This window comes from Dendropsophus ebraccatus, chromosome 1, assembly GCF_027789765.1.
Source record: "Dendropsophus ebraccatus isolate aDenEbr1 chromosome 1, aDenEbr1.pat, whole genome shotgun sequence".
Classification (NCBI taxonomy): Eukaryota; Metazoa; Chordata; class Amphibia; order Anura; family Hylidae; genus Dendropsophus; species Dendropsophus ebraccatus.
Genome location: NC_091454.1, coordinates 139,156,689 through 139,183,033, shown reverse-complemented (window position 1 = coordinate 139,183,033; position 26,345 = coordinate 139,156,689). Strand labels below are relative to the sequence as shown.

Genomic DNA, 26,345 nt, shown 5'->3' with positions numbered 1-26,345 from the left:
TGCAGTAATAAAATTTATAGATGCAGACAAGCTGGAATTAAACAAATGACTGGAATACTTAGTTAAACGTGCATAGGCAAAAAAAACCTAGCCTGCTCCTTATAATTAAAGTAGAACTCCAGTATTTTTTTCAAATCAGCTGCTACCAGAAAGTTTTATAGTTTCTTCTGTTTAAATATCTCAGGTCTCCTAGCACTTATCATGTGCTGTATGTCCTGCAGGAAGTGGTGTTTTCCTTCCAGTCTAACACAGTGCTCTCTGCTGCCACCTCTGTCTGTGACAGGAACCAAATCAGAAGCAGATCCCCATAGAAAACCTCTTCTGCTTTGGAAGTTACTGACACAGACAGAGGTGGTAGCAGAGAGAAGTGTGTCAGACTGGAAAGAAAACACTGCTTCCTGAAGAAAATTCAGTAGTTGATAAGTACTGGAAGACTTGAGATTTTTAAATAGAAGTAATTTATATATCTATATAACTTTATGGTACCAGTTGATTTAAAAAAAAAATAATAATAAAATTGCCGACGTTCCCCTTTAACTGGCTGCACTAGTATTGTATTAGTAATTCTCCGAAAGACATGTAGACTTCGATACATCCATTAACTATTTTTTTCCTTTTTTATATCTGCATTTAGTTGTCTTCTTTGCGCTGATTCCGCAGCTGCCCGCTGTAATCGGGAAGTGACACCATAAGCTCTTATCTCATGTACAATGGAGCGCAGTTGCAATAGAATAGTAGGGGACACATGGGGGGTATCTTGTGGTTGCTGTAAAAAAAACACAATTTAACATAATCACCAGAACATGGTAGCTGTGCAGCAACATTATTATGGCAAAATCTAAATTTTTTTGAAGGTTTACCATATGAAAAAGGTTTATATAAATTACTACTAAATAATCACTGATATGGGGCAGTTATTTAAAGAATTTGTCTGCACTGGAAAATCTATTTCTGACAATAAGCTGGCCACAAGGTGTCCCACTGCAAAGGCTCTCAGTCAGGGCTATTAGCTAAAGGTTCAGTATACTGTGTTATTGATATTCTCTCTCTCTCCATATATATATATATATACAGGGGTGATTCTAGCCTCTCTGCTGCCCGAGGCGAACTATAGAATGACGCCCCCCCCCCCCCCGTCAATCCGCCCACATTATAATCCACTACTGCCCCCCCCCACTGCCCCCCCCCCAATAAACATAATGTTTGGTCCCTTGCTGCACAGAGGATGTCAGGAGAGGAGGGGGCTGACTTTATAGGAGAGGTCCCAGCAGCACAGAGGATGTCAGGAGAGGAGGGGGCTAATCCTATAGGAGAGGTCCCAGCAGCACAGAGGATGTCAGGAGATGAGGGTGCTAATCCTATAGGAGAGGTCCCAGCAGCACAGAGGATGTCAGGAGAGGAGGGTGCTAATCCTATAGGAGAAGTCCCAGCAGCACAGAGGATGTCAGGAGAGGAGGGTGCTGATCTTTTAGGAGATGGTCCCCCTCTTCCCCCCTTATAGATGGTCCCCCTCTTCCCCCCCTTATAGATGGTCCCCCTCCCCCCCTTATACATGGTCCCCCTCTCCCCCCTCCCTTATAGATGGTCCCCCTCTTCCCTCTCCCCCTCCCTTATAGATGGTCACCCTCCCCCCCTTATACATGGTCCCCCTCTTCCCCCCCCTTATAGACGGTCCCCCTCCCTTATAGATGGTCCCCCCCTTATAGATGGTCCCCCTCTTTCCCCCCTCCCTTATAGATGGTCCCCTTCCCCCCCCCCCTATAGATGGTCCCCCTCTTCCCTCTCCCCCTCCCTTATAGATGGTCCCCCCCCCTTATAGATTGTCCCCCTCCCTTATAGATGGTCCCCCTCTTTCCCCCCTCCCTTATAGATGGTCCCCTTCCCCCCCCCTATAGATAGTCCCCCTCTTCCCTCTCCCCCTCCCTTATAGATGGCCCCCCCTTATAGATGGTCCCCCTCTTTCCCCCCTCCCTTATAGATGGCCCCCCCCTTATAGATGGTCCCCCTCTTTCCCCCCTCCCTTATAGATGGTCCCCTTCCCCCCCCCTATAGATGGTCCCCCTCTTCCCTCTCCCTTATAGATGGTCCCCCCCCCTTATAGATCGTCCCCCTCCCTTATAGATGGTCCCCCTCTTTCCCCCCTCCCTTATAGATGGTCCCCTTCCCCCCCCTATAGATAGTCCCCCTCTTCCCTCTCCCCCTCCCTTATAGATGGTCCCCCTCTTTCCCCCCTCCCTTATAGATGGTCCCCTTCTCCCCCCTATAGATAGTCCCCCTCTTCCCTCTCCCCCTCCCTTATAGATGGTTTCCCCTTATAGATGGTCCCCCTCTTTCCCCCCTCCCTTATAGATCGTCCCCCTCTTTCCCCCCTCCCTTATAGATCGTCCCCCTCTCCCCCCCCCCCCTGCACAGCAGATAAAACAAAAAACAGCACACAACTCACCTGCCCTCCGTTCCCCCGTCGAGCCTCTCTGGTCTTGTCCCGGGTGATGTGCGGCTGCCCGGGGTGTCCCGTCCTGTCCCCGGCAGCGCGCGCATCACAGATCTCCCCGTGCGCCTGTGGCTGTGACTTCCGGCGCACGGGGAGCTCTCTGATGCGCGCGCTGCCGGGGACAGGATGGGACACCTCCGGCAGCCGCGCATCACCCGGGGGACTAAGGCTGCATTCCCACGTTGCGTGATCCTGACGGATCACGGACGTGGAATGCATGTACTGGAGCCCCCCCGACCCCGGGCAGTATCTGTAATGAGATGCTGGGAGCGGGGGGGACTGTATTCATAAGCGCCGCACTGTAGTATCAGCACGGCGCGGCTGATTTAGTACAGCGCGGCGCTTATGAATACAGTCCCCCCCGCTCACAGCATCTCATTACAGATACTGCCCGGGGGCGGGGGGGCTCCAGTACATGGTACAGTCAGTGGCGGATTATAATGTGGGCGGCCGCCGAACCGCTCATATTATAATCTGCCACTGAATGCCGCCCCCATGGTGACAGCTAGTGGCGCCGCCTGAGGCAGACGATTCAGGTCGCCTCATGATTGCGGCGCCCCTGTATATATATATATATATATATATATATAATGTATATTGTATATCCATTTGTTCAAAGGATGTTACGTTGGTGCCAAAGGTATCTGGCAGCGTTTTCCCCCTTTCTCTTTTCAAACATATAATACATAAGTGTAGAATCTAACTATTTAAAGCGATATTATATCCACCACATCCCACTCCCTAAACCGCTGGTAGTGTCCTTTTGATGAGAGTCCTTTCCGGTCATGTCTTTTAGGCTAGGTTCACACTACGTATATTTTCGCGCGTAGTGCAAACCACGAATATACGCATGTAGTTTTGAGGTTGATGCGTTCGCTTGAAAGTATACGATATACGCCCGCACAGTTCACACTACGTATAAAGTTACGATTGGATTGTATACGCCGCCGGGAAAAATGAACAAGACCATTGTTTGAGGACGGAAATGTTCGCATGTTCGATTTCCATGCGGTCCCGTACGAAGTACTTATTTTAGTGGAATTGAACTTGATTTTTTGATCCAAAAGGTTCTGTGTGTTTTATTGGGCTGGGCGAAGATTTCCAAGTAAATGACCTGCTTCAGATCGCTTCGAAACAAGCTAGGGAAGCATAACTGTACTGCGGGCGTATGTTGGCAGTGCGTATGCATCCGGCCGCATGTCGATTGTTCGCACGCCCGTAGTTTCAGCCACACATGTACAGTGGCATAAGAACTGCGTACGGATTCGTACGCAGTGTGAACATGGCCTTAAACTGAACCTGGTGCTTTGGTTAGGGTAAAAAATTATCCTTTAATCTGCAGGCTGTAGCCTAGGCCTGGGATGCTCTTATTTCTTGTCCAAAAACACTGCGCAAAGTCCACTTCGGATCGTTAAGGCACATGTGCAGTGTTTAGACAAGTGATGAATATGAGAAATCCTGCCCAGGGGTGTTCCTAATGATGAGAAGGGAGGGGAGGAAGAAAGGACAGGCGTCGCAGGCCTAGGGCATAGATACTCTGGGCCACGCCACATTGACTCGGCTGCTGCAGATTATAAGATTATTTTTTATTATACGGAACAATTATCGTTCGAATTTTTTCAATAAAGATAGCATTTGAGCGCTTATCGGCTTGTGTAAACAAAGCAAACGATCAAGCGACGAGTGAAAAATCGTTCATTGTGATCTTTCAACATGTTCTCAAATCGTCGTTGGTCGTTCGCTAAAAATTCTCAGAATGCTTCGTGTAAACAGTCTTTCAAAGATTCACCCTATGTGTGAGATGGGCTTAAGCGATCGCAATAACGATTTTTCTAACGATTTATTCGTCTAAACACTGATTGTCATAAAAAACAAATTGTTGCTTCAAAATCGTTAAACAATCGATTGGGCCTTGTTCATATGTCGTTTATTACATGTTTTGAGCTGACCATAAATACATTGTTAATCATTCGCCCATACTATATATGTTTGGTATTGCCACATTTGTAACGACCCAATCTATAAAACTATATCATTCACGCTGTAAACATTTTTTTTTCAACAGCATCAGAATTGCTGTATTTGATCAATCCTTTTCAGAAAATGCGTCATAAAAGACATATATATATATATATATATATATATATATATATATACACTGTGTATATATATATATATATATATATATATATATATATATATACACACTCACCGGCCACTATATTAGGTACACCATGCTAGTAACGGGTTGGACCTCCTTTTGCCTTCAGAACTGCCTCAATTCTTCGTGGCATAGATACAACAAGGTGCTAGAAGCATTCCTCAGAGATTTTGGTCCATATTGACATGATGGCATCACACAGTTGCCGCAAATTTGTCGGCTGCACATCCATGATGCGAATCTCCCGTTCCACCACATCCCAAAGATGCTCTATTGGATTGAGATCTGGTGACTGTGGAGGCCATTGGAGTACAGTGACCTCATTGTCATGTTCAAGAAACCAGTCTGAGATGATTCTAGCTTTATGACATGGCGCATTATCCTGCTGAAAGTAGCCATCAGATGTTGGGTACATTGTGGTCATAAAGGGATGGACATGGTCAGCAACAATACTCAGGTAAGCTGTGGCATTGCAACGATGCTCAATTGGTACCAAGGGGCCCAAAGAGTGCCAAGAAAATATTCCCCACACCATGACACCACCACCACCAGCCTGAACCGTTGATACAAGGCAGGATGGATCCATGCTTTCATGTTGTTGACGCCAAATTCTGACCCTACCATCCGAATGTCGCAGCAGAAATCGAGACTCATCAGACCAGGCAACGTTTTTCCAATCTTCTACTGTCCAATTTCGATGAGCTTGTGCAAATTGTAGCCTCAGTTTCCTGTTCTTAGCTGAAAGGAGTGGCACCCGGTGTGGTCTTCTGCTGCTGTAGCCCATCTGCCTCAAAGTTCGACGTACTGTGCGTTCAGAGATGCTCTTCTGCCTACCTTGGTTGTAACGGTTGGCTATTTGAGTCACTGTTGCCTATCTATCAGCTCGAACCAGTCTTCCCATTCTCCTCTGACCTCTGGCATCAACAAGGCATTTCCGCCCACAGAACTGCCGCTCACTGGATGTTTTTTCTTTTTCGGACCATTCTCTGTAAACCCTAGAGATGGTTGTGCGTGAAAATCCCAGTAGATCAGCAGTTTCTGAAATACTCAGACCAGCCCTTCTGGCACCAACAACCATGCCACGTTCAAAGGCACTCACATCACCTTTCTTCCCCATACTGATGCTCGGTTTGAACTGCAGGAGATTGTCTTGACCATGTCTACATGCCTAAATGCACTGAGTTGCCGCCATGTGATTGGCTGATTAGAAATTAAGTGGTAACGTGCAGTTGGACAGGTGTACCTAATAATGTGGCCGGTGAGTATATATATATATATATATATATATATATATATATATATATATGAGATATGTAAACCTTTTTATCAAAAAAAACTACACATCTTCCCGCAAAAAATGAGTCCAAAACCAGCTCTCTCATGTGAAAGATAAGAACGCTATGGATCTTTAAATGTGGCCACAGTTTTGGACGCTTTTTTTCAGGGAGATAGTTTCTATTGTGCCAAAGTGGTAATAGTTAAAAAGAATTGATACAAATTTGGTATCGTCATAACCGTAGTAACCCAGAGAATACATTTATTATGTTACGTCAGCAATATGTATATATACATTCCTGCTGCACACACCAAGTGCAGCAGGAACGCATATGCACGTTCCTGGCACTGAAAGGGTTTGATGTGTGCGGGACTGTTGCAATGAGAGCGGCCCCGCACACATCAGTGTTCAGGGAGCTGAGGATAATGAGAGGTAGCTGTGATTCCGTTAAAAAAAAAAGTTTTTGAAAATATTAAAAAAAAAAACCTAAACCCCCCAATAAAAGTTTAATATACCCCCTTGCCCATCATAAAAATATTTTTTTTTATTAAAATAAATAAACATATTACATATCGTAGCGTGTGGAATTGTCCAATCTATTAAGATATTACATTATTGTTCCCGCACAGTGAACGACGTAAACGGGGAAAAAAACACCAGGATTGCTGATTTTTTTAAAATTGTAAATCAGAAAAAAAAATTAATAAAAAGCAATCAAAAATTTTTCTCTTACACAAATATGATATTAATAAAAACTAGACAGCATGGCGCAAAAAAAATTACACCCCAACCAACCCTGTAGGTGGAAAAATAAAAGCGCTATGGCTCTTAGAAGGCGGGGAGGAACATTGCATTAATTTGACCCGGACTTTTGCACATCAAATGGCTTGGTCTTAAAGAGGTTAAAAAAATATATAAAATAATTGACATTTTTCTATTATCCCTCCAATAAAGGGTCAACAAAAAATAATTAATAGGTTTTAGGAATAAATAGGTTTTCCCACAAAAAAAAAAGACCTCATCTGGCTATTTAAGTGTGTGTGAAGGCGGCAATGAAAAAAAGTATGAAAATTGCTTTGAGACCCAAAATAGGCTGGTCACTAAGGGGTTAACGTGCTCAGTACTGGATAACTAGCAGTATTTTGTGCTGACACTACTGGTAATTAATTAACCCTTGACAGTGACAGAGAAGCTTACCCTGGGCCACATATCCAACTACATAGATTAGAAAGAGAACGGGAGAGAGAGAAAGAAATATATAAAAAAAAAAAAATGTTCTCTATACTGCCTAGGAGGCTGTCACTGTTCTGTGGTTTCCCCGCCCCTCGGCCAGGTGCTCACTGATTGGTGTGATGTCAGTGGTGGGCGGGGTTAGACATGAGGTGTTACAGCTTGCCTGGCAACAGAAGAGACCGAGTTCATGTGACTTTTGGTCCCAGAAGGGAGGGGAGGGCAGGGGAGCCGATACCACGTGGACCACCAGGAAGCGAGGATGTTTTGCTGCTTCAGGCTATTCTCACACAACGTATAGAGACCGGCCGTTCTGTGACTCGGCTGGGTCACGGAACGGACGGTCTCTGCACGGATGAAAAAAATAACAACCATTCACCTTCCTTGCTCCCGTGCTGCCGCCAGCAAGGGGTCATTTTACCATTGATTTTGATGGTTGAAATCTGTGAGAAGTCCACACCATAAGCTGACATGCTGAAGATTTTAAAATGTACACTACAGATCAATTTTAGTAAGGAAAATATCCCAAACCATGCTCAGATGAAATGTAAAAACTCACATTTACTTGCTGGTACTGTAATCTGCTATGGATGTGAACATTTTAATGAAAAAAAAATCCACAGCAGTGTTCCTTTTACCCAAGTGTGCCAATTCTATAATTTTTAGATTGTAGTAAGTTTATATTATTTATAACATAGCCCAGAGGAGTTCTCCATAATGACAAATAGAAGAGTGTGCTGTACCTAAACTGCTGTCTATTATCCAAGAAATTCCCTGGGATATTTGAAAATCAAATTTGTAAATCAATCTTAGTGTGTGGTCAGTATGACTCAAATTACCTCTGGTATTAAGGGGGTCGGTGAATGAGTCTTCTGGGTGAAATAAAGCTGTGGCACTGATAAAGAAGACCATTTTTAGATGTTTAAGAAATGCCCTTTAAAACTGTTCAAACTCACTTTTGTTAGTGCTTTGACGAGTCTTGATAACACCAGCTCCTCCAAAGCACTTGGTAGTGAAGGAAGTTTGCTAACACACTGCAGAAGACAGCAGAGTATCTCCCCTTGACTCTGTAAAATACAATTTGTAAAAGGTATTAGTCTAAGTAACTTTATAAATCAGTATAACTATATCTAGGTGACACAGTGTGGCTCAAGGTCCTATACAATTTACAGGACCTTTGGTTAGATTTCTGGATCCCACCCTAAGTTTCCATGATTGAGTGAAACCGTTCTACATTGAGGACACATACCATAACCCAGCACATCGGCCCTAATAGAAGAAACATGTCATGGATTGCTTCTGTTGGAAACAATCCTCCATTGCTGATTCATAAATGCAGAAAATGATACTGGGAGCGCCCGCTTAAATTGAAGTTACTATTAGTAGAATGGAAAGTAGTTAAGGACCACACAGAAGACATCTGTGTTCTATGATATGAGCACTGTGCATGGTACATTTGTGAGAGCAATGCTGTAGAAGTAACCGCACTGTGGGCACTTCTAAGTGCTTCGTTAAAAGAAAACGATCATATGAACATGCTGATAGATCCCACCAGACACTTACCCCCTTTTACTAGGGCCAGTCTCCTGATGCTTGCAAGTCCCATCGTATTCGTATAATTTAATCTTATATAAATATGCAAATTAACTGTTTAAGAGCACTGGGGATGTTCCTTGGCTTCCCGGAGCACCGCTCCGCCCGTCCGCCAGCTCAGATGCTCACGCCTACTCATGCATATTCCAGCCTGCTGCTTATGCATATGCATAAATAGGTGTGAGAATCTGAGACAGCTTTTGCATATTTATAAAGGATTAAATTACTCGAACATTTATGTATAAGCATCATGAGACTGGAGCCAATAACAGGAGGTAATCGGCTGCCAAGAACTATCAGCATGTTCGTGCATAAGAACCTGCTGATAGTTCCTGGCAGCCACTTTCCTCCTGTTACTGGCGCTAGTCTCCTGAAAGTTTTTCTTTAAACTATTGTGCAATTGCTGTCATCACTGTATCTGAAATTAGGTGAGATTAATATTTTGCCAATGTATAGGACTCTTTAGCAGCAGCACAAGCTACCTCCTTGTTTGCACTCCATGTAAAACTAAAAATAAAGTGACACTCGTTATCGTAGCTCAGCTATAAAAATATGGTCTTACCCTACTCAGTTTCTTCAGATTGTGTCTCCAATACCCATCACAAAAGCTGTTCACATCATTCTGACTCAGTACAGGTTCCTAAAAAGCAAAACCAATTAACTGATATGGCACATATGCTCACCTGCCCAGTCCCCCCTGATGTTCCGATTGTGCCCACTGCTCACTAATTTTGCGTCCACATCCCAACACCTGCTGGTTGAGGCAGGTCACTGTCGGAATGGCAGCTGTGGCAGATCGGGCAGATTTTTATACCTATCTGACCAGTTAATGGAAAGAATTAAAGGGGAAGTCCCATGAAAGTGCAAAAAGGGAGGAAGGCAGGGGTGTGTGGGAAAATAATGAACAAAGTAAACTTACCTATCCTTGTGTCTCGTAGCACTGTTCCCAGGTCTCATTGACAGCGGCCTGCCACCTGCAGCTCTTACAACGGCAACATCATGTACCTGATACCCAGATCAGTGGGAAATTGTTTAGCTGGGCAGTGACATTGCAGCTGGAAGAGCAGGTTACATGAGGTACCCGGATTCCAGAAGGAAATGACATCTGGCAGCCTGCCGCGTGACCCTGGAGTGGCGCTACGGAGACACGGGGACGGGTGAGTTCACTTTGTTTATTATTTTCCTGCACCCGCTGCCTGCCTGCTGGTGTTTCAATTTGATGGGACATCTCCTTTAAAACAGTAAACAGTAACAATAAAATTCAATTATTCCATACAGAGAACCTTTAATTTCCTGCCTCTATTTAGTTACAGATACACATTGCAGCAATTATTCTGTATGTACCTCTGCGAAAAGCATATTTCTGGACATCTGAACCAAGGAACGTAAGTGACTATTGATTTACACATTAAATTCCTGTTTGTGACCACTGCGGTGAATCAGGATTTATCGTTAAACAACATGGTTATGTTCCCACTTAGTGGGGGAAGGTGGCTTTCTCATTATTTAATGAAACGGCCACCTTCCCCGGAAGATTTCGAAATCTATACCATAGCTATACCATAGAATCTGATTAAAATTTTGGTCCAAAATACAAAATAATGTTAAAAAATATTGTTACAGTATTTTGCCCAAAATATTAAATATTGTAAGTAATGTCTATTACTTATCTAGCTCTAGGAAAAAAAACTAAGCCATAGTCTATATAAATTGAGTAAACAATGGCCCAGATTCACTAATACTGTGTAACAGCTAGAGGTCATGACCACACGATGGGGTATCAAACTGGTGTAAATTAGAATTGTCTTTGTTGCCCCTAACAACCCATCAGATTCAACTTTTCATTCCTCACAGATTCTTTGAAAAATAAAAGGTGGAATCTGATTGGTTGCTAGGGGCAACTAAGAAAATTCTGCTTTCCTCCAATGTCTTTTTTTGGCTATCTGATGGATGTTTTTGAATGGCTGTTATTTGGGTGCAAAAGAACTACCGTCCAAAAAAAAAGGTCTGTCAAATGGCCAAAAAAAGACATTGTATGGTTGTGGCCTCTTTAATGTGTTATATTTATCATAGCAGCTCAGTCTATTTGATAAATCTGGTATCTTGCATAGTGTGAATTTAGACCAGTTAATGAGGCCTTCTTTACTTTTTATGATTTTATCTCACAGGCTCAAAGGTGTCTAAACAGTGTCATGTAAGCAGCAATAGCAAATCTATCCCACTGCGTGTACTGACATTGACAGATGCTGACAGAAGACTAGGCCTAGCCTAATGAGTAACCCACCGATAATTGTTGCAGCCAATCCCACAGTAGGATGCTAAGGATTTTTGGATTGCTCTCTGTGGACACCTCAGCCCAGGCTCCTTCTTCATTTACAAGCTTCTGTGTGTAAAGAAGGAATAAAACATTTATAAGTGTCACTACTAATAGGTAAAACCTGGTATTTATTTTGTCTATTTTGTCATAAGTGTTATGCCATTGTTGTGACATATGTGGTTTTATATATACACTGAGAAATCTCTTGGGTGGCCCCTCTCACCTTTATTTTATTACTTTAAAAAGCATACTCTTTAAAAAAAAAAAACACATAACATGCAGAGGACTCTTTTATTCCCAATTTTACAATGGGCGACTGTATGCAATTGTTTGGAAGTCATCAGTGCACTTAGAAGAGTGTACTGCCCGTTAGGCCCATTGGTGCACAGCTATAAACTGCATCATCAAACAAAAATCTCATGTAGTGAGCGACGTAGTTCAGTCTGGTGATCTGTGCCTTTTCAAGATTTGTTCACTTTAGTAGTTGTATATAATTTATATTAAAGCCATAAACCGTAAACTGTAATCACCAGTGATAAGGATAGGATTACCTGGTAATTGCTGTATGTGTACTATTGAAGATGACCATCAGGTACATTGTTATTTTGTTTTTACATGAGCTGATTTGCACCAGCATGGGGATCCTAGTGACATAGTTCTTTTTTAAAACTCCACCCAGTTACCACACTCGGTGCCTTTCTTTTGCTATGCACCAGCCCGCCTCTATGCACTGAAGCTTTAAGCAAAGGGGATCTGCTTTGATTTCTTTTATTAAAAAAAACATATATTTTATAAGCCTTACAAAGTCCAAATTAACTTTGTCTACTTTGGGTTTGTGTGTTTCCACTGTATGCATAAACAGTAACATATAACAGAGCTTTTCGTCTGAGGTTTATATTGGAAACCTTTATCTCTGCTGTATGTCACTCTATATGCACTCCATGTTATATACAGGGCCGGTTTTAAACTAACTGGGGCCCTGGGAAAAAATTGAAAGTGGGGCCCCAAATCCTAAAATATTGTAGAGACAATAAGGTCCCCATACACTTTATACTTTTGTAGGTGGTACCGCTGCTTACTGTTCATCCATCGGTATAAGGTGTATGGGGCTGTCTGGACAATCCACTGACAGATAATGTTGGTGGATATTGGGGTTGGGCGTAAAGGAAAATCACTGCCTGACTTTTTTGTTCTCTGAGAGATAAGCCACAAACAGATCTGTCTGGCAGTAGCTTATCCCCATAGAGAACGCAGGAACACTTGGGCATGTCGAACATTCCTTTGTATGGGGAGGAGGGGAGAGAACTGTTGGCTGAACGATTGTTCAGTAGTTATTGAAGGTGTATGGCTACCTTTAGTCACATTCAGTCAGTTCAGAAGGTGACATACCAGGATTACTGTTAGTGTCATAAAAGACTAAAACAATAACTACTTAGTTCAGAAGATTACCTAATGTGAAAAATAAATTTTTTTTAAATGAAGTGAATTACAAATACGCTAGATATTAATGCCTCTGTCATAATATGCAAAGTTGTGTTAAAGGGGTATTCCCATCTCAACTAATATAATTAATCTTGTAGGACTCATCAAGTTAAATATTTTTGCACATACATTAATCTAGCAAACTTGCCTCCTTTTCCTGATATGCTGCTCTTTCCCTCTTATTGTTGACAGCTCTCACCACTCTATTCTAAAAGCAGTGATCTGGCTGGTGTATATGTAGCTATAGTATATACACTATAAGGAACATTTACTATTGTTGCACCATGGTCAACCACGTTTTTGTGTACATTAAAAATGGATCAGTTTTGATCTGTTTTTTGGTCCATTTTTGTTATAATGTAAGTAAGCCAATGGAAAAAACGATTCAACCAGATGCCCTCAAATGCATATGTTTTTTTTCATCTGTTTTTCATTCTGACCTGCAGATCATTCACCCTCTGCTTTACCACTGGTTCTGGGGTTTCCAGTTCAGCCATAGCTTCTGCAATGCACAATACATGGTGTGGGGTAACAGGCTGACGTGAATCTGCAGGATTCTCTCTCTGTTAACAGCCAGAAACAGTCAATCACTGATACATAAAGTACAAATACAAAGCAACACAACACATCACAATGCAAAAAAAAGCTCCAGATTTACTTAAAAACACAGTACTTGGTAATCCCATATCTGTTGGTGCATTAGCAGTAATTATTTGCAGGGCTTTTCATTTCTTTTGTGGTTGTGATGTAGACCCATGAAGACTAGCCTATAGATTGACAATGGAGTTTCAGTATATACATTCATATACAGTTCATGGATCATTTGTGGAATTGTCATATGAATTTACAGACCATACTACTTGAGTTGTGATGTGGCCAAAGAAGGAAAGGGGTGCTTGATTTTGCCTGTCATGCATATCTCTACCAGTAACAATCTTAGGTTTAATTTTTGTAGGTTTCAAAATTCTGCAAATTAGGGTAAATTACTTTATGTACTGGATTGTAGTGAATGGGATTTTACAAAGTGCCCAATTTTCCTCAATGTATCATGCCCTGCCCTTTACAGAAATGTAAACCTATCATAGATTTTAAATGTGGCACAATGATCACACTTTTCATAGAAGTAATTTCCTAGAAACTGCATAGAGCACCTTACCTCACTGTAGGTACATGTGAGTATACCCTTAGGCTATGTTCACACTACGTATATTTCATTTAGTATTGTGGTCCTCATATTGCAACCAAAACCAGGAGTGGATTAAAAACACAGAAAGGATCTGTTCACACAATGGTGAAATTGAGTGGATGGCCGCCATATAACAGTAAATAACTGCCATTATTTCAATACAATAGCCGTTGTTTTAAAATAACAGCAAATATTTGCCATTAAATGGCGGCCATTCACTCAATTTCAACATTGTGTGAACAGAGCCTTTCTGTGTTTTTAATCCACTCCTGGTTTTGGTTGCAATATGAGGACCACAATACTGACTGAAATATACGTAGTGTGAACCCAGCCTCAAAGTGTAATATGTTCCCTGTCAGTGATATTCTCTTTACTAGTGACAAGTGATGCACCATGATTGGCCCAGTGTTAGACGAACGGTGGGTGTTGCTGTGTAGGAGTGCCTTCCCCTTATGTACTAACTCAAGTAGGCATAGGCGATAGAGAGGTGTAGGAGGTGGTGAAGGATGCACACCCACAGCATACCGGAAGTCACTTCTAAAAGATGCACAATGTCACTCTCATATGAATATACATGTAGAGAAATTCAGTTAACACAACAGACATTGCGGGTTTATGAGGTTGGTCATGTGGACCTGAACCAATGAGGAATGTATATTAAATATAAAGTATTGTCAATTATCAGATATTTAGCTTCTGTTCCTTTACGAATATGCTTATCTGAGAACTCACAAATGTATATGCACAACTCACCTGTGGGCCATTGGTTTCCACTTTATTCTGTATAACCTCAGGAATCTTAGGCTTTGATGCCTCAGATGCTGATATCTTAAGGTCAAGTTCACAAAGCCCATTGGTAACTGTTTCCACCTGAGTAAATAATGAGTTTTATATTATACAAAAAAAAGACATTGAGCACTACAACCTACATGCCTACAATGCCATAATGTAGACTTAAGCCAAGACGACACTGTGTGTCGCTATAGAGGCTCCATGCACAAGGTCCTATTGTGTACTAAAGACTTTAGTATTACTTACTGATGTGTCACTAGTCAGCAGGAGTTGGAGGATTCCTGTGTCACAGCTAATCTGACTTTGTAGAAGTCCTCGTCTCTTTTTTCCTTTTCTATCCTGTTCAGTGTCTTCACTTTCACAGTCTGGGGATTGAGCCTTCTTATAGTGACGGTCACTAGCTGCCCTGATAATGACCTGGCGTAGAAGTCTATGTGCGGACTCTCTTTCCAGTTCCACCCATGGGCCCCTCGCTCTCCTACCTCCTGCCAGCTGGGCCAGTCTGCGACATATAACCACCACAGGCTTTGGAAGATGGCGCAAACTTCGAGCTTCCTGTCCATGAAGAAGGTGACGTTGGCGAACCAGATACTGAGGTAAGGTAAAGGCAGGATAGCCAGGGGGCACATTTGGGAAAACAGTCCATTGTGAACATAAAAATAGGTCAAAATCACAAACTAGAGAAACTTGGGATCCTGTCTGTATAGACCCAGGACGGCGAAGACGTAAAAAACGAATAGCATCTGCAGCACTTACACGACATGCATATATTAAGTAACATGCAATAAGCACCCCTGAAAGAAAGAGAAAAATATTACTGCCATTAATGCATATCCTAAAACTCCAGGACTAGAAGCGACAGAAAAGACCAATATGCAAAATCAAAACTTCAGACACCAGATATACACTCTATATACAACTATTATCACTAGAGTGTCTTTCTGCGCTTCATAGCAAGCAAAATGGCAAATACTGGCAAAATGAGGTATCCTATGTACCCTGAAAGCAATGACAATAATGAGTCAGGGTCCAGGATATCTTAGGTTTCACTGCATTAATAAGTGCTGTACTATCCACTGAGGGTAGACTTATAATTACATTGTGTTTCCTAATATTAGGTAACCACATTATCAATAGAGAGCTGGCATTGGGGCTGGCATTGGAGGGAAATAAGTGCATTCCTTCTAAATTTTAGAAATGTTTCTGGGAAAAAGACAGAGCCAAAACATATTTAGGTGTTTAAACACATGCTGCTAAGTAAATATAACATGAAATCACTATTTATATACAATTATACTGTAACCTATGGCTGTTGGATTTAATATATATACGAGATGTAGGTGCTACATTATATGCCCCTCATATGTATATTGCCATGCACACAGATCCATTATATAGATATGGCCACGCTCAGAACTATTTGCGCATGCGCTGACACTTAGCTCCTTTTTTAGATGTAATAGATACACGAGATGTAGGTGCTACATTATTTTTTTTCCCTTACATATATACTGCCATGCACATAGATCCACTATATGGTTATAGCCACTTTCTGAATTACCTGCGCATGCGCTGACACGTAGCTCCCTTCTTTTAAAAACTCATAGTTTGGTATGGGAGGCGCATGCGCGTGTGACACGTAGGTTTCATTGGTCTGAGCTGTGTCTCTTGTTTAGTGCGCGTGCGCCGCTATGGGACTTACACTTTTGCCATAGCATATGTAGATCATCAGAGCGCGTGCGTGTAACATGATTCCCACAGGGTCTAGTGCGCATGCGCGTTACGTCATCCTGGGTCAGAGGGCACTTCCGGTCCGCGCGGCGAGAAGGCATGGCGGCGTCAGGTGTTGTTCATTGCAAGCAGGTCTTCAGGTATTTAAGGCAGTACAGAGCACTAGTTTGTTGTCCCTGACGAAGTCGCATTGTGCGACGCAACGCGTTGGGCATTCCTCTCTCTTGTCCACTCGGCATTGGCTGCGGTACAGGTTGTATTTTTTAGTCCCCTCTGGAGTGGGGCTGGCATTTGTTTGTACTTCAGCCTGTCTGTCTATAGGGGAAGGTGGCAGTTCATTACGCATTTGTGAACCTTATTTTGCACTGTCTGCACTTTGCCTCTACATACAGCAACTGATTATCCCTCTCTTCTCCTTTATTGTGGGAGTTGGGCAGCTCACTGGCTGCTGTTTAGTGGACATAGAATTTTAGTGTTACTTATCATGGCATGCACTAAATGTATCTGTTTTTAAATGTTTTTATGTTTGTTCTGTACTCTAATAAATTTGATTCTTTTGATATACTGTATTGGGTGTGCTGGTTCAGTACTTTCTCTTTTTCTTTGACATTCATAAGTAAATATAATATATGTTCATTGTGTTTGAGTGAACACATTCAGCATTTGAGCCAGGGCAGCCATGGGCTTACTGTCCTGACTGTACTCTTGGCCTCCATCTGGGTAATATGCACCAGCATCCATACTGTTTTTATAGTATAAGGCCATGTTTCCACGTAGAAAGACACCGACCGTTCCGTGACCCTGCATCTGTGCGCATCTGCATCCGAATTCGCGCTGCATACAATGGAGCGTGCAGCTGGAGCACGCTCCATTGTGTCCACTGACAGGTTTTCTGCACCCGCTATTCACTAAATAGTGGCTGCGGAAAACTGACATGTCAGTTTCTTGCAGCACCGCTAGGGATCCCGGCCGGAATGTATACTATGTGTATACACTCTGTCTGGGATTCCTTAGGAGGCAGAACTATGTGGGTTCCGTAGTAATCACAGCCATTGTTACTACGGGTGGGATTATTACGAAATTTACGTAGTGTGAACATAGCCTAAGACAGTGAAGTAGACTGTTGATCAGTTAAAAAAAAAGACTGTATACATTTATTTTAACCCTTGGCCAATAGCTAATACAGGAGTAAACATTGGAGGCAACTTCTGAGGCATACCTCCATTGTATAGATTAAGAAAGGCCCCGTTCACATCTCTGAATCCTGCATTCAATGTGTTCGAATAGGAGGGCCTCCGTGCCTCTCCACTCCTCTCCGCTTAAAGAATTGACATGTCAATTCTTTGAGCGGAGTGGTGCGGAGAGCAGAGGCACGCGAGCCCCCCCCCCCCCTTTAAAAAGATTGAGGGCAGGATTCAGAGCTGATTCCTTAGTGTGAACGGGGCCTTAGTCTGTCTTTCCATGTATGAAATGTGATATAATAAAGCACTACCTGTGCGGCCTAGTCCTGCATGGCAGTGCACAGCTACTCTCCCTTCTCGCAGAGCAAATGCAATAACTTTTACTGCATCCAGAATTCTTGGCACAGGAACTACCCCAAAGTCAGGAAGCCCGAAATTATAGAAGGAGACTGTGAGGAACAAAGTGACATGTTGGAGAGAAATCAAGTTTGAAAAGTGACACTGGCATTGACAAGAGTACACACAATGTGATAAGAAGCAATGTCGTGGATTGTGGATTGTTGTGAAAGCAATGAGATGTTTTAGAATACATAGGTAAAAACAAATACATAGCCAACGATTAACCGCTAAGCATACTGCCTGGAATATGCCAGGACACAATGTTATTTGTTAATAAGTTCTGTTATTTCTTACTATTTGCATAACTTCAAGGGGTTAGGAGAGGGGTAAAAAAGGGGATAATGGCAGCATTTTGGTTACACCTATGTTTAGACATATATAAAACCTGAGCAGATAAAATGTTTTAGCTTTTTTTGAGTCTGGACTTGCTATAGCTTCTGGGTTGAGCTGTTATCGAGGTAAAATTAGTTTAAAATTTGAAACTCTTTGCCAAATCATATCTTGAATGTCAAATAGCGTTTATTTTACAAAGACCATGTGGATTTTTCTGTTCCAAATATCAGTCACAAGTAAAAGTTGGGTGGCCATAGTGATGGTTCCCTTTCTGAAAAGAACTAGCTAATGCAATGTAATGGCTACACTGTGGCCTGGGGAACATACAGTACAATAAACAACAATGTACTCACTGCCAGAGTCCATGAAATCTTGTGGTCTGTATGAAAATCCACTCTGAGGATCAAGAGAATCTCCACAGTGGCCATGTTCCCAGGGAATCTGTGCATTGATCAGAGACCGTATACCATACCTTTAATAAACACAAAGTGATTTTTAATATACCAGTCCATACCTAAGAGCATGATGACCTGACACAGTATTTTACATGATTTATTTAACATGATTTAATCATTGTATTACATGCTGCAACATTGTGTTTCCTTATAGACAAGTGCAATGCAGCAGAAACGTCACCGTATATTTATTCTGCAACAATGTTTAGGCTAGTTTTACACCACAGTTACATTCACACATCCACACAACTAGCCTCAAGTATGTAATGTCAAAGAAACATCCACATAAATGTTCACATGAGGAGCATTGCTCTGAGTATCACACTGTCTCTGCCCGCTTGCCTTCTTCCAGTAGTTCATCCCAGTCCCATCTCTTTCCCAGGTAAGTGAAACACAGTGACTAGCCTGCTGACTGTTATACAGTAAGTTAAGGTTCTCTGTGTACTCGCCTAACCCGATCTCTCTCTGACAACTCTCTTCTTGACCCTCTACAGTCTGGCTTCCGCTCCCTTCACTCCACTGAAACTGCTCTCACCAAGGTGTCAATCGACCTCCTGAAGGCCAAATCATAAGGAAACTACTCCTTGCTGATTCTCCTGGATATCTCAGCAGCATTTGACTCTGTAGACCACCAGCTCCTCCTTTCTATGCTCTGCTCTCTTGGCCTCAAGGACTCTGTTTTCTCCTGGTTTTCTTCCTACCTCTCTGACCCCTCCTTCAGTGTATCCTTCTTTGGCTATACTTCTTCTCCCTCACCTCTTACTGTCAATGTTCCCCAGGGATGAGTTCTGGGTCCTCTCCTCTTCTCCCTCTATACAGCCCCCATCGGACAGACCATCAGCAGGTTTGGTCTTCAATACCATCTTTATGCTGATGACACTCAGCTCTACACGTCTTCCCATCACCCCTGCATTCCTACAAAATACCAGTGACTGTCTATCCGCTCTCTCTAACACTATGACCTCTCTATTTCTCAAACTTAACTTTCTAAAACTGAACTTCTTATATTCCCTGCCTCTAACCAACCAAACTCAACATCTCACTCTCAGTCTGTGGTATTAGCATAACTCCTGTGCATCTTGCTCGATGTCTGGGGGTTATGCTAGACTCGGATCTATCTTTTACTCCCTATATTCAAGCTCTTGCACACTCCTGTCATCTACATGTCAAAAATATCTCCAGAATCTGCCTATTTCTCACCACTGACACTGCTCAGACTCTTAACTGTCGCCCTGATCCACTCTCGTCTTGACTATAGTATCTCCCTACTAATCAGTCTTCCTTTCTCTATACCAGTGATGGCTAACCTTGACACTCCAGCTGTTGCAAAACTACAATTCCCATCATGCCTGAACAACCAAAGATTTCTATTATAGTCATTATTTCTCTTGATGGACAACGTTTAGCTTGGGGTACTTGGAGTGTAGATAGTAGGTGAAGAAGGTGTAGCTAAGTTGAGTAGGTTAGAAGGCCGCCTTGGGGACCTTGCCTTGGTAGTATAGTACTCTGCCAGGATGACTGGTAGTGACTTTGTGTAGAAAAGGATTGTTGTCCTCACGGTTAGGATAAGGAGAAAAAGACCACCTTATGCAAACAGACCAGCTAGTGTCAGGTTTGGTAGTATGAGTCCAAAAAACACAACAATCACTGAGCTCAGGGAGATCAGTGAATACAAATCCAATGGAGTACTCATTTAAGAGTCTACACTAATTACTCCCTACAAAATTTGAATATGCAAAGAGGGGGTCTGTGGAACCTTAGTTGTAAGATTTAAAATACGGTAAGAACCCCTAATCACCCTGATATGGCGGAGTACTCCCCATCCTCTTGTAGTACATACAGCTCTTACTTGTGGAACTGTTCTGTGATGTTGTAATCCTGGATTAGGCGAGAAGATGGGCGGCTTGTTGCCAGAATCTCATCAGTAATCCTAAAATGAAAGGAATAATATACATATATTGTAGATATAAATATTTACATACACACACTAAAGCAGGGGTAGAGAAACTTGGCCCTCCAGCTGTTGCAAAAAGACAACTCCCGTCATGCCTGGAAAGCCAAAACTTTAGCTTTGGCTGCCCAGGCATAATGGGAGTTGTCATTTTGCAACAGCTGGAGAGCCAAGTTCCCTACCCCTGCACTGAAGCAAACTACAATGTAAAGCTGTTTGAATCGACTGTTACAAATTGTTACATATCAGTAATAACTAGCACTTCTGCATGATCCTAAACCTTCCCTTATGACTATCCCAGTGCATGTTATCATTAGAAAAGACATTACCTGAAGATGGTCCTTATGTCGCAGCTACTGTATGTACTACACAATTCTCCAGTTTGGATCCCAGCTAAATACTTTAAGCGGATGAACTCCATCTTCAGGGAGGTTATATGGAAAAAGTCGGTGGCAAGGATAAAACTAGAGGTTCTACATCGGGGGAAAGATGACGGGGGACTGGCCATTCCGGACCCATTCTATTATTTTTTGGCAGCACAGCTGCAGCATATTAAAGGGTGGGGGCAGGCTGATGATGTGGGCATAGCGGGACGACTGACATCTGGGCTTACAGGACATGTACCGCCCATAGCGGCAATTGAAGCAAATTGTACTAAACTTCGCACTAAGGTGCTCCCCACATTACTCCTCATGACTAGAGTGTGGACTAGAGTCAAGTCACTTTTGGGTATTCCCGGTCATACAGTCTTTACACCTCTGTGGCGTAATCCAGCCCTTCCAGAGGTATTTAAACTGGAGGGCTTTACCCCGTGGGCTAGAAGAGGGATACGTTTCCTGTCACAGGTATGGAAAGATGGTGCACTGGAGTCCTTTGAGAAGTTGAAGGAGGAATACCTCCTTCCAAACACTATGTTTTATCAATACTTGCAGCTGCGTCACGCTCTGCAGACACAGCATGCGGCCACGCCACTTACTATTGGGACGCATGCTTTGTTGGTAGAGATTGGAGACAGGGGTACACTAAGAGGCACTATATCTCTGGGGTATGACACCTTACTGGCAGCTAGACATGCGGGAGTCCCCTTAGCAGCGAGGGATAAGTGGGAGGCAGAGGTGGGGCCTCTTGATGATGCGCAGTGGAACGAGATACTTTCACTAACGCCTCTGCTCTCTCTTTGTGAACCACAGCGCATGTCACAGCTGCTCTTGATACACAGAGTGTACCGTACCCCTCTGGTGCTGAAAAAAATCGGATTCAGAACGGATTCTAGATGCCCACGATGTGGGGAGGACGAAGCCCACGTTCTCCACATGTTTTGGTCATGCCGGGAACTTGAGTCCTTTTGGAGGGAGGTGCTGGCTCTCATTAAAAAGGTGTACGGGCTGGATACTGCTGTGCACCCCAAACAGTGTATTCTGGGACTATTAGATCACCTTAACCTGGATGACTATACGGTGTTGGGAGTACAGCGACTACTGTACCAGGCCAGGAAGACTATAGCTGCCAAATGGATCCAAACTCAGGCCCCCACTATCACAGAGTATATAAATAAGATGAATGTGGTGATACGCCTGGAAAGGGGGGTGTATTTAAAACGGGGTTGCCCTCGCAAATTTGAAGCAATTTGGGGTAAGTGGGTGGATACACCGGGACTACCATCACGCTCCCTCTTGCAACTCTGTAGAAGCCCTATGCAGGCGTTGGTGGGGACACTATAGCTATCCCGATAACCTGACTGGATGATAATGTAGTTTAGATATAATGCACTTGGAGACGGCAGGAGGTATTACGCAATCTGAGAGGTATGGCACGAGGTTTAGTTTCTGGTATTCTTTTTTTTTTTTTTTTGTGGTTTTTATGTTACTATGGGACCATGAGACTGTTAGTGGAAGAACTTCCTTTTCTTCTACCTCCGGTATTTGCTGTTGATTACATATGAATGGTCCCCGTTTAATGAATAAAATAGAAAAAAGTTAGGAACTGTACCTTCCTGAATGCTACCTACATGTAACCTCTTGTCATTGTGTCATTAAGAATCCTCTGTATGACTGTGTTACTCATATACTCATATACTGTATTGTACAGATCTTAATAATAAAAAATTACTTGATTCAAAAAAAAAAAGAAAAGACATTACACTTGGGGAAGCTATCAGCCTTAGCACTCTGTAATAGATAACTGTCAATCACCACTCGCTCTGCTACAGGGTGCTGCAGCACTTCTGGCACAGGCTGCTTCTCCAACTGTAATGTCTATTCTAATGCTAACATACAGTGGAAGAGACATAAGCGGAGGCTCAGGATTACCAGTGCTGAATAATGCAGCAGGCATGGTGATATGTATCTCGCAGGGACCAGGGCTTTAGCAACCCTATATTTCTTGAGACAGCTACTGTTGGCTGAGACAGGGCTGTGTTTTCCCTTACTGCTGCCCTTCAATTAAGTCAGAGCTACAGGTTGTAGCCCCTATCTAAACCTGAGGATGTTTTATTGTGCTTAATACTACATTTTCTTATACAATTATTATTTTGGAGTTTCTCACCAAGAAGAGTACAGTCCTCGAATTGCTTGCTGTTCCACAGTCCAGTCTTCTGGACCTTCATAGCGGCACTCACGACCTCCGCATGTAAGTGAACATATTAAATGAGGAGGAACAACCCGCACAAGTCGCTCACGGGTCTGTGAATAAGATGGACGGGGTTCTTCTGAAGAATTCATGGTCTGAGAAGATGAGACTTACTGCAAGAATAACACTGTATCAGTGACTGAAACTTAAATGGGCACTCTCACTACAAATAACTTGACATGACATCAGACATGTCAAGAGTTATTGATCACATCAGGTCTCACTGCTCAGACCCGCTCTGATCAGAAGATATAGCCGGGGAGAGATTGCGGCAGCACAATCAAGTCCCTGGCCGTCTGCTTATTCCATCAGTATATTCAATGTAAGTCTATGAGAAAATATTGACAGAAAGAGCGGCCAGCCAGGGAGTTGAGTGTACTGCCACATTCTCTCTTTGCCTATATCTTTTGATCATAGTGGGGATTAGATAAATAACTTTCGACATGTTTGATGACTTGTCAAAAGTTATTTGTAGTGACAGGTATGCTTTAAAGGGAAACTAACAGGCAGGTTAAACACATCCAACCTGCTCTTATGTCCCTATAGCGCATTGGGTGCTGAGAATGAAAGTTTTCTTACCTTAATCCTCAGCACCTATTTAGTTGAAAATTTAGTTTATTCCCTATGCAAATGAGGCATTTTGTTGCCCTAGGGATGGGGCTACCATCCTCAGTGCACCACTCCACACTGGCTGGCCTGCCCCTTCAAATGATTATTGTAGCGGCGCTCTGCAGTGACGTCACTCTGCAATGAATCAATATTAGGGAAGGCAGAATGACTGGGGAAGATCGATGCACTGAGGGTCGTAGTCCTGCCCCCAGTGAACCAAACCACTCCATTTGCATAAGGAATAAACTACAAATTTAACAAAAACTGTGCTGAGGATCAAGGTAAGAAAATTACCTTCATCCTTAGCGCCCGTGTGCTCTTAGCGCCCGTGTGCTATAAGGACATATCAGCAGGTTATATGCATGTAACCTGCTGTTAGTTTCCCTTTAAAGCTCACATTGACCCTTTTACAAAACACTAAAAATCTGGTTGTAAAGTCAACCTAAAATATCTATAACTATTGCAATAAGGCAAATGTTGCAGCTACACTATACCCTTACCTCCTGGGCCATAGCTATACAGGGTGCAGTGCAGGGTGCAACTGGGTCTTGGAGGCAGTGGGGGCACAAAGGCCTATTGGCCACATACGTCACCACTATTGTAAATGACACGTAATATACAAAACTTACTTGGTTCCATCAAGTTTACAAAATGATATTTAACTGTTCCAGGTAAGCTAGGGATTCGACAATGAAGTGGCCACTCAGTTCACTGGCTGCAATGATACGTGTCTTCAAAAAATTCCATTAGAATTTAGTTACTAAATGAAAGATAGAAAACAGAGACTTAGTACATAATGTTTAAGTGGTATTCCTGAGCATTGAATTTATACTCTGGATGGAAGGTAAAATATAAAAATGTACTCACCTGCTGGTGCCATCCGGACCCTGTGCTCCTGCTGCCAAGCAATTCCTTCTCTTCTCTGAACACATGGGAAATGCCTATTTAGTGACTCACTGGCTGTAGTGGTAAACTGTCTAAGCAATTGGCTGAGCTGGCATTTCCTATGTGTAGAGAGCAATGCAGTGGGCGGGCCACAGCAGGCTGAAGGACCGTAGGGATCCCGGCTCAACTTGAGAAAGGCCCCCTTTTACCCGGTGTCCGAAACGCGTTGTGACTTTTTAATAAAATTCCTTTATGGAACAACCACGCCATCCTGTGGTTTACTAAACATCAGCGCCCTACACAAGCCGGAATCCCTACGGTCCTTCAGCCTGCTGCGGCCGGCCCACTGCATTGCTTATCGTACGACTCCCTTGACGTACCCCGGCAGGAGCTGCGGTGTTCCTTTACTTATGCTCTACATAGAGTTGTGCCTATAACCTAGCACAACTCTAATAGGTGAGTGCCACTCATCTTCTTTTGTTTTAACCATCCTTTGCTGTCATTTATTGCACCAGGAGGCGCCCGCATTCTCTTTCTTTTTATCTCCTCTATGTGTAGAGAGGAGAGCAGGACGCTATCTGCATCAAGGATGTTGGAATGGCATTGTTGGTACCAAATAACTTGTGGCGGTGCTGTTTTTTTTCTTGTTCATACTGTCCTGTACCTTTATATGGACTCTATTACTAATGCACTCAGCTCATTAAACTTGAATACAGTGGTGCCTTGGATTACGAGCATAATTCGTTCCGAGCCATGCTTGTAATCCAAATCTACTCTTAAACCAAAGCAAATTTTCCCATAAGAAATCACTGATATGCAGACAATTGGTTCCACACCCCAAAAATAATGATTTATTATTCTGAATAGCATGTAAAACAGATGAAACAAACATTCAGAAACAGCAGAATATGTGATATTATAAGTTACTGTACAGTAATGGAGAGGATGGGAAACACAAGGATTTACAGAGACTGCAGAAAGCATGAAGGAATGAGCAGGGCAGATGTGGGCACATACATGCAGCACTGTCTGTCCGGGGAGAGAGAGGTTACAGCTATGAAGAGATTACCTCCACAGCCCTGTCCCCTGATGTAAGCCCCAGCCTGAAGTGGATTTGCTATGATTTGGAAGGTGGGGGAGACTTCCTGGGTCAGAGTACAGTGCTGTAGACCCCGCTATGCAGACCATGCCCCTCCTCCACTCGCGCTCCAACCCAGTACAGGGAGCTCTTAAACCAAAGCAATGCTCTTAAACCAAGTCACAATTTTGAAAAACTGTGAGCTCTTAAACCAAGTTACTCTTAAACCAAGGTACCACTGTATTACAAAAAATAAAATTGTATTTGAGAATACAGGTATAGAAAGGTCTTTGATGAAGGAACCAAGAAGACACAGTCTACTATCATAACAGCAGTTTAATATGTTTTTCTCTGAGAGGACACTTGATTCTAATTTTTCATTGCTTAGTTGTGACATGTTTGACTTCCTTGTCCTCTTATCCTGGGTCTTACTTTATGCTAGTCAAACGCAGTGCTAGCGGGATACTTAGGGGTGGCAGTACATTTGGCCTAGTGGTAAATCTGAACATACTGTAGTAACTCTGAATTTGGCTTAGTGGCTTTGTCATTATATAACTCAATCATTTG

At 42.8% G+C, this 26,345-nt stretch overlaps 1 protein-coding gene across 1 annotated transcript; it reads right to left on the bottom strand.

The window, feature by feature from the left end:
* Nucleotides 1-486: 486 nt before the first annotated feature.
* Nucleotides 487-24,511, bottom strand: LOC138799030 (protein tyrosine phosphatase domain-containing protein 1-like). The gene is made up of 12 exons (XM_069979754.1): nucleotides 24,445-24,511; nucleotides 23,123-23,319; nucleotides 20,477-20,557; nucleotides 18,526-18,644; nucleotides 17,752-17,889; nucleotides 14,775-15,322; nucleotides 14,490-14,606; nucleotides 12,991-13,113; nucleotides 11,036-11,134; nucleotides 9,314-9,391; nucleotides 8,115-8,225; nucleotides 487-766 (listed from the first exon to the last, which is right to left on the bottom strand). The coding sequence occupies exons 2-12, from the start codon at nucleotides 23,296-23,298 to the stop codon at nucleotides 599-601; spliced, it is 1,758 nt and encodes a 585-aa protein (XP_069835855.1). The 5' UTR covers nucleotides 23,299-23,319; nucleotides 24,445-24,511; the 3' UTR covers nucleotides 487-598.
* Between the last annotated feature and the right edge of the window lie 1,834 nt (nucleotides 24,512-26,345).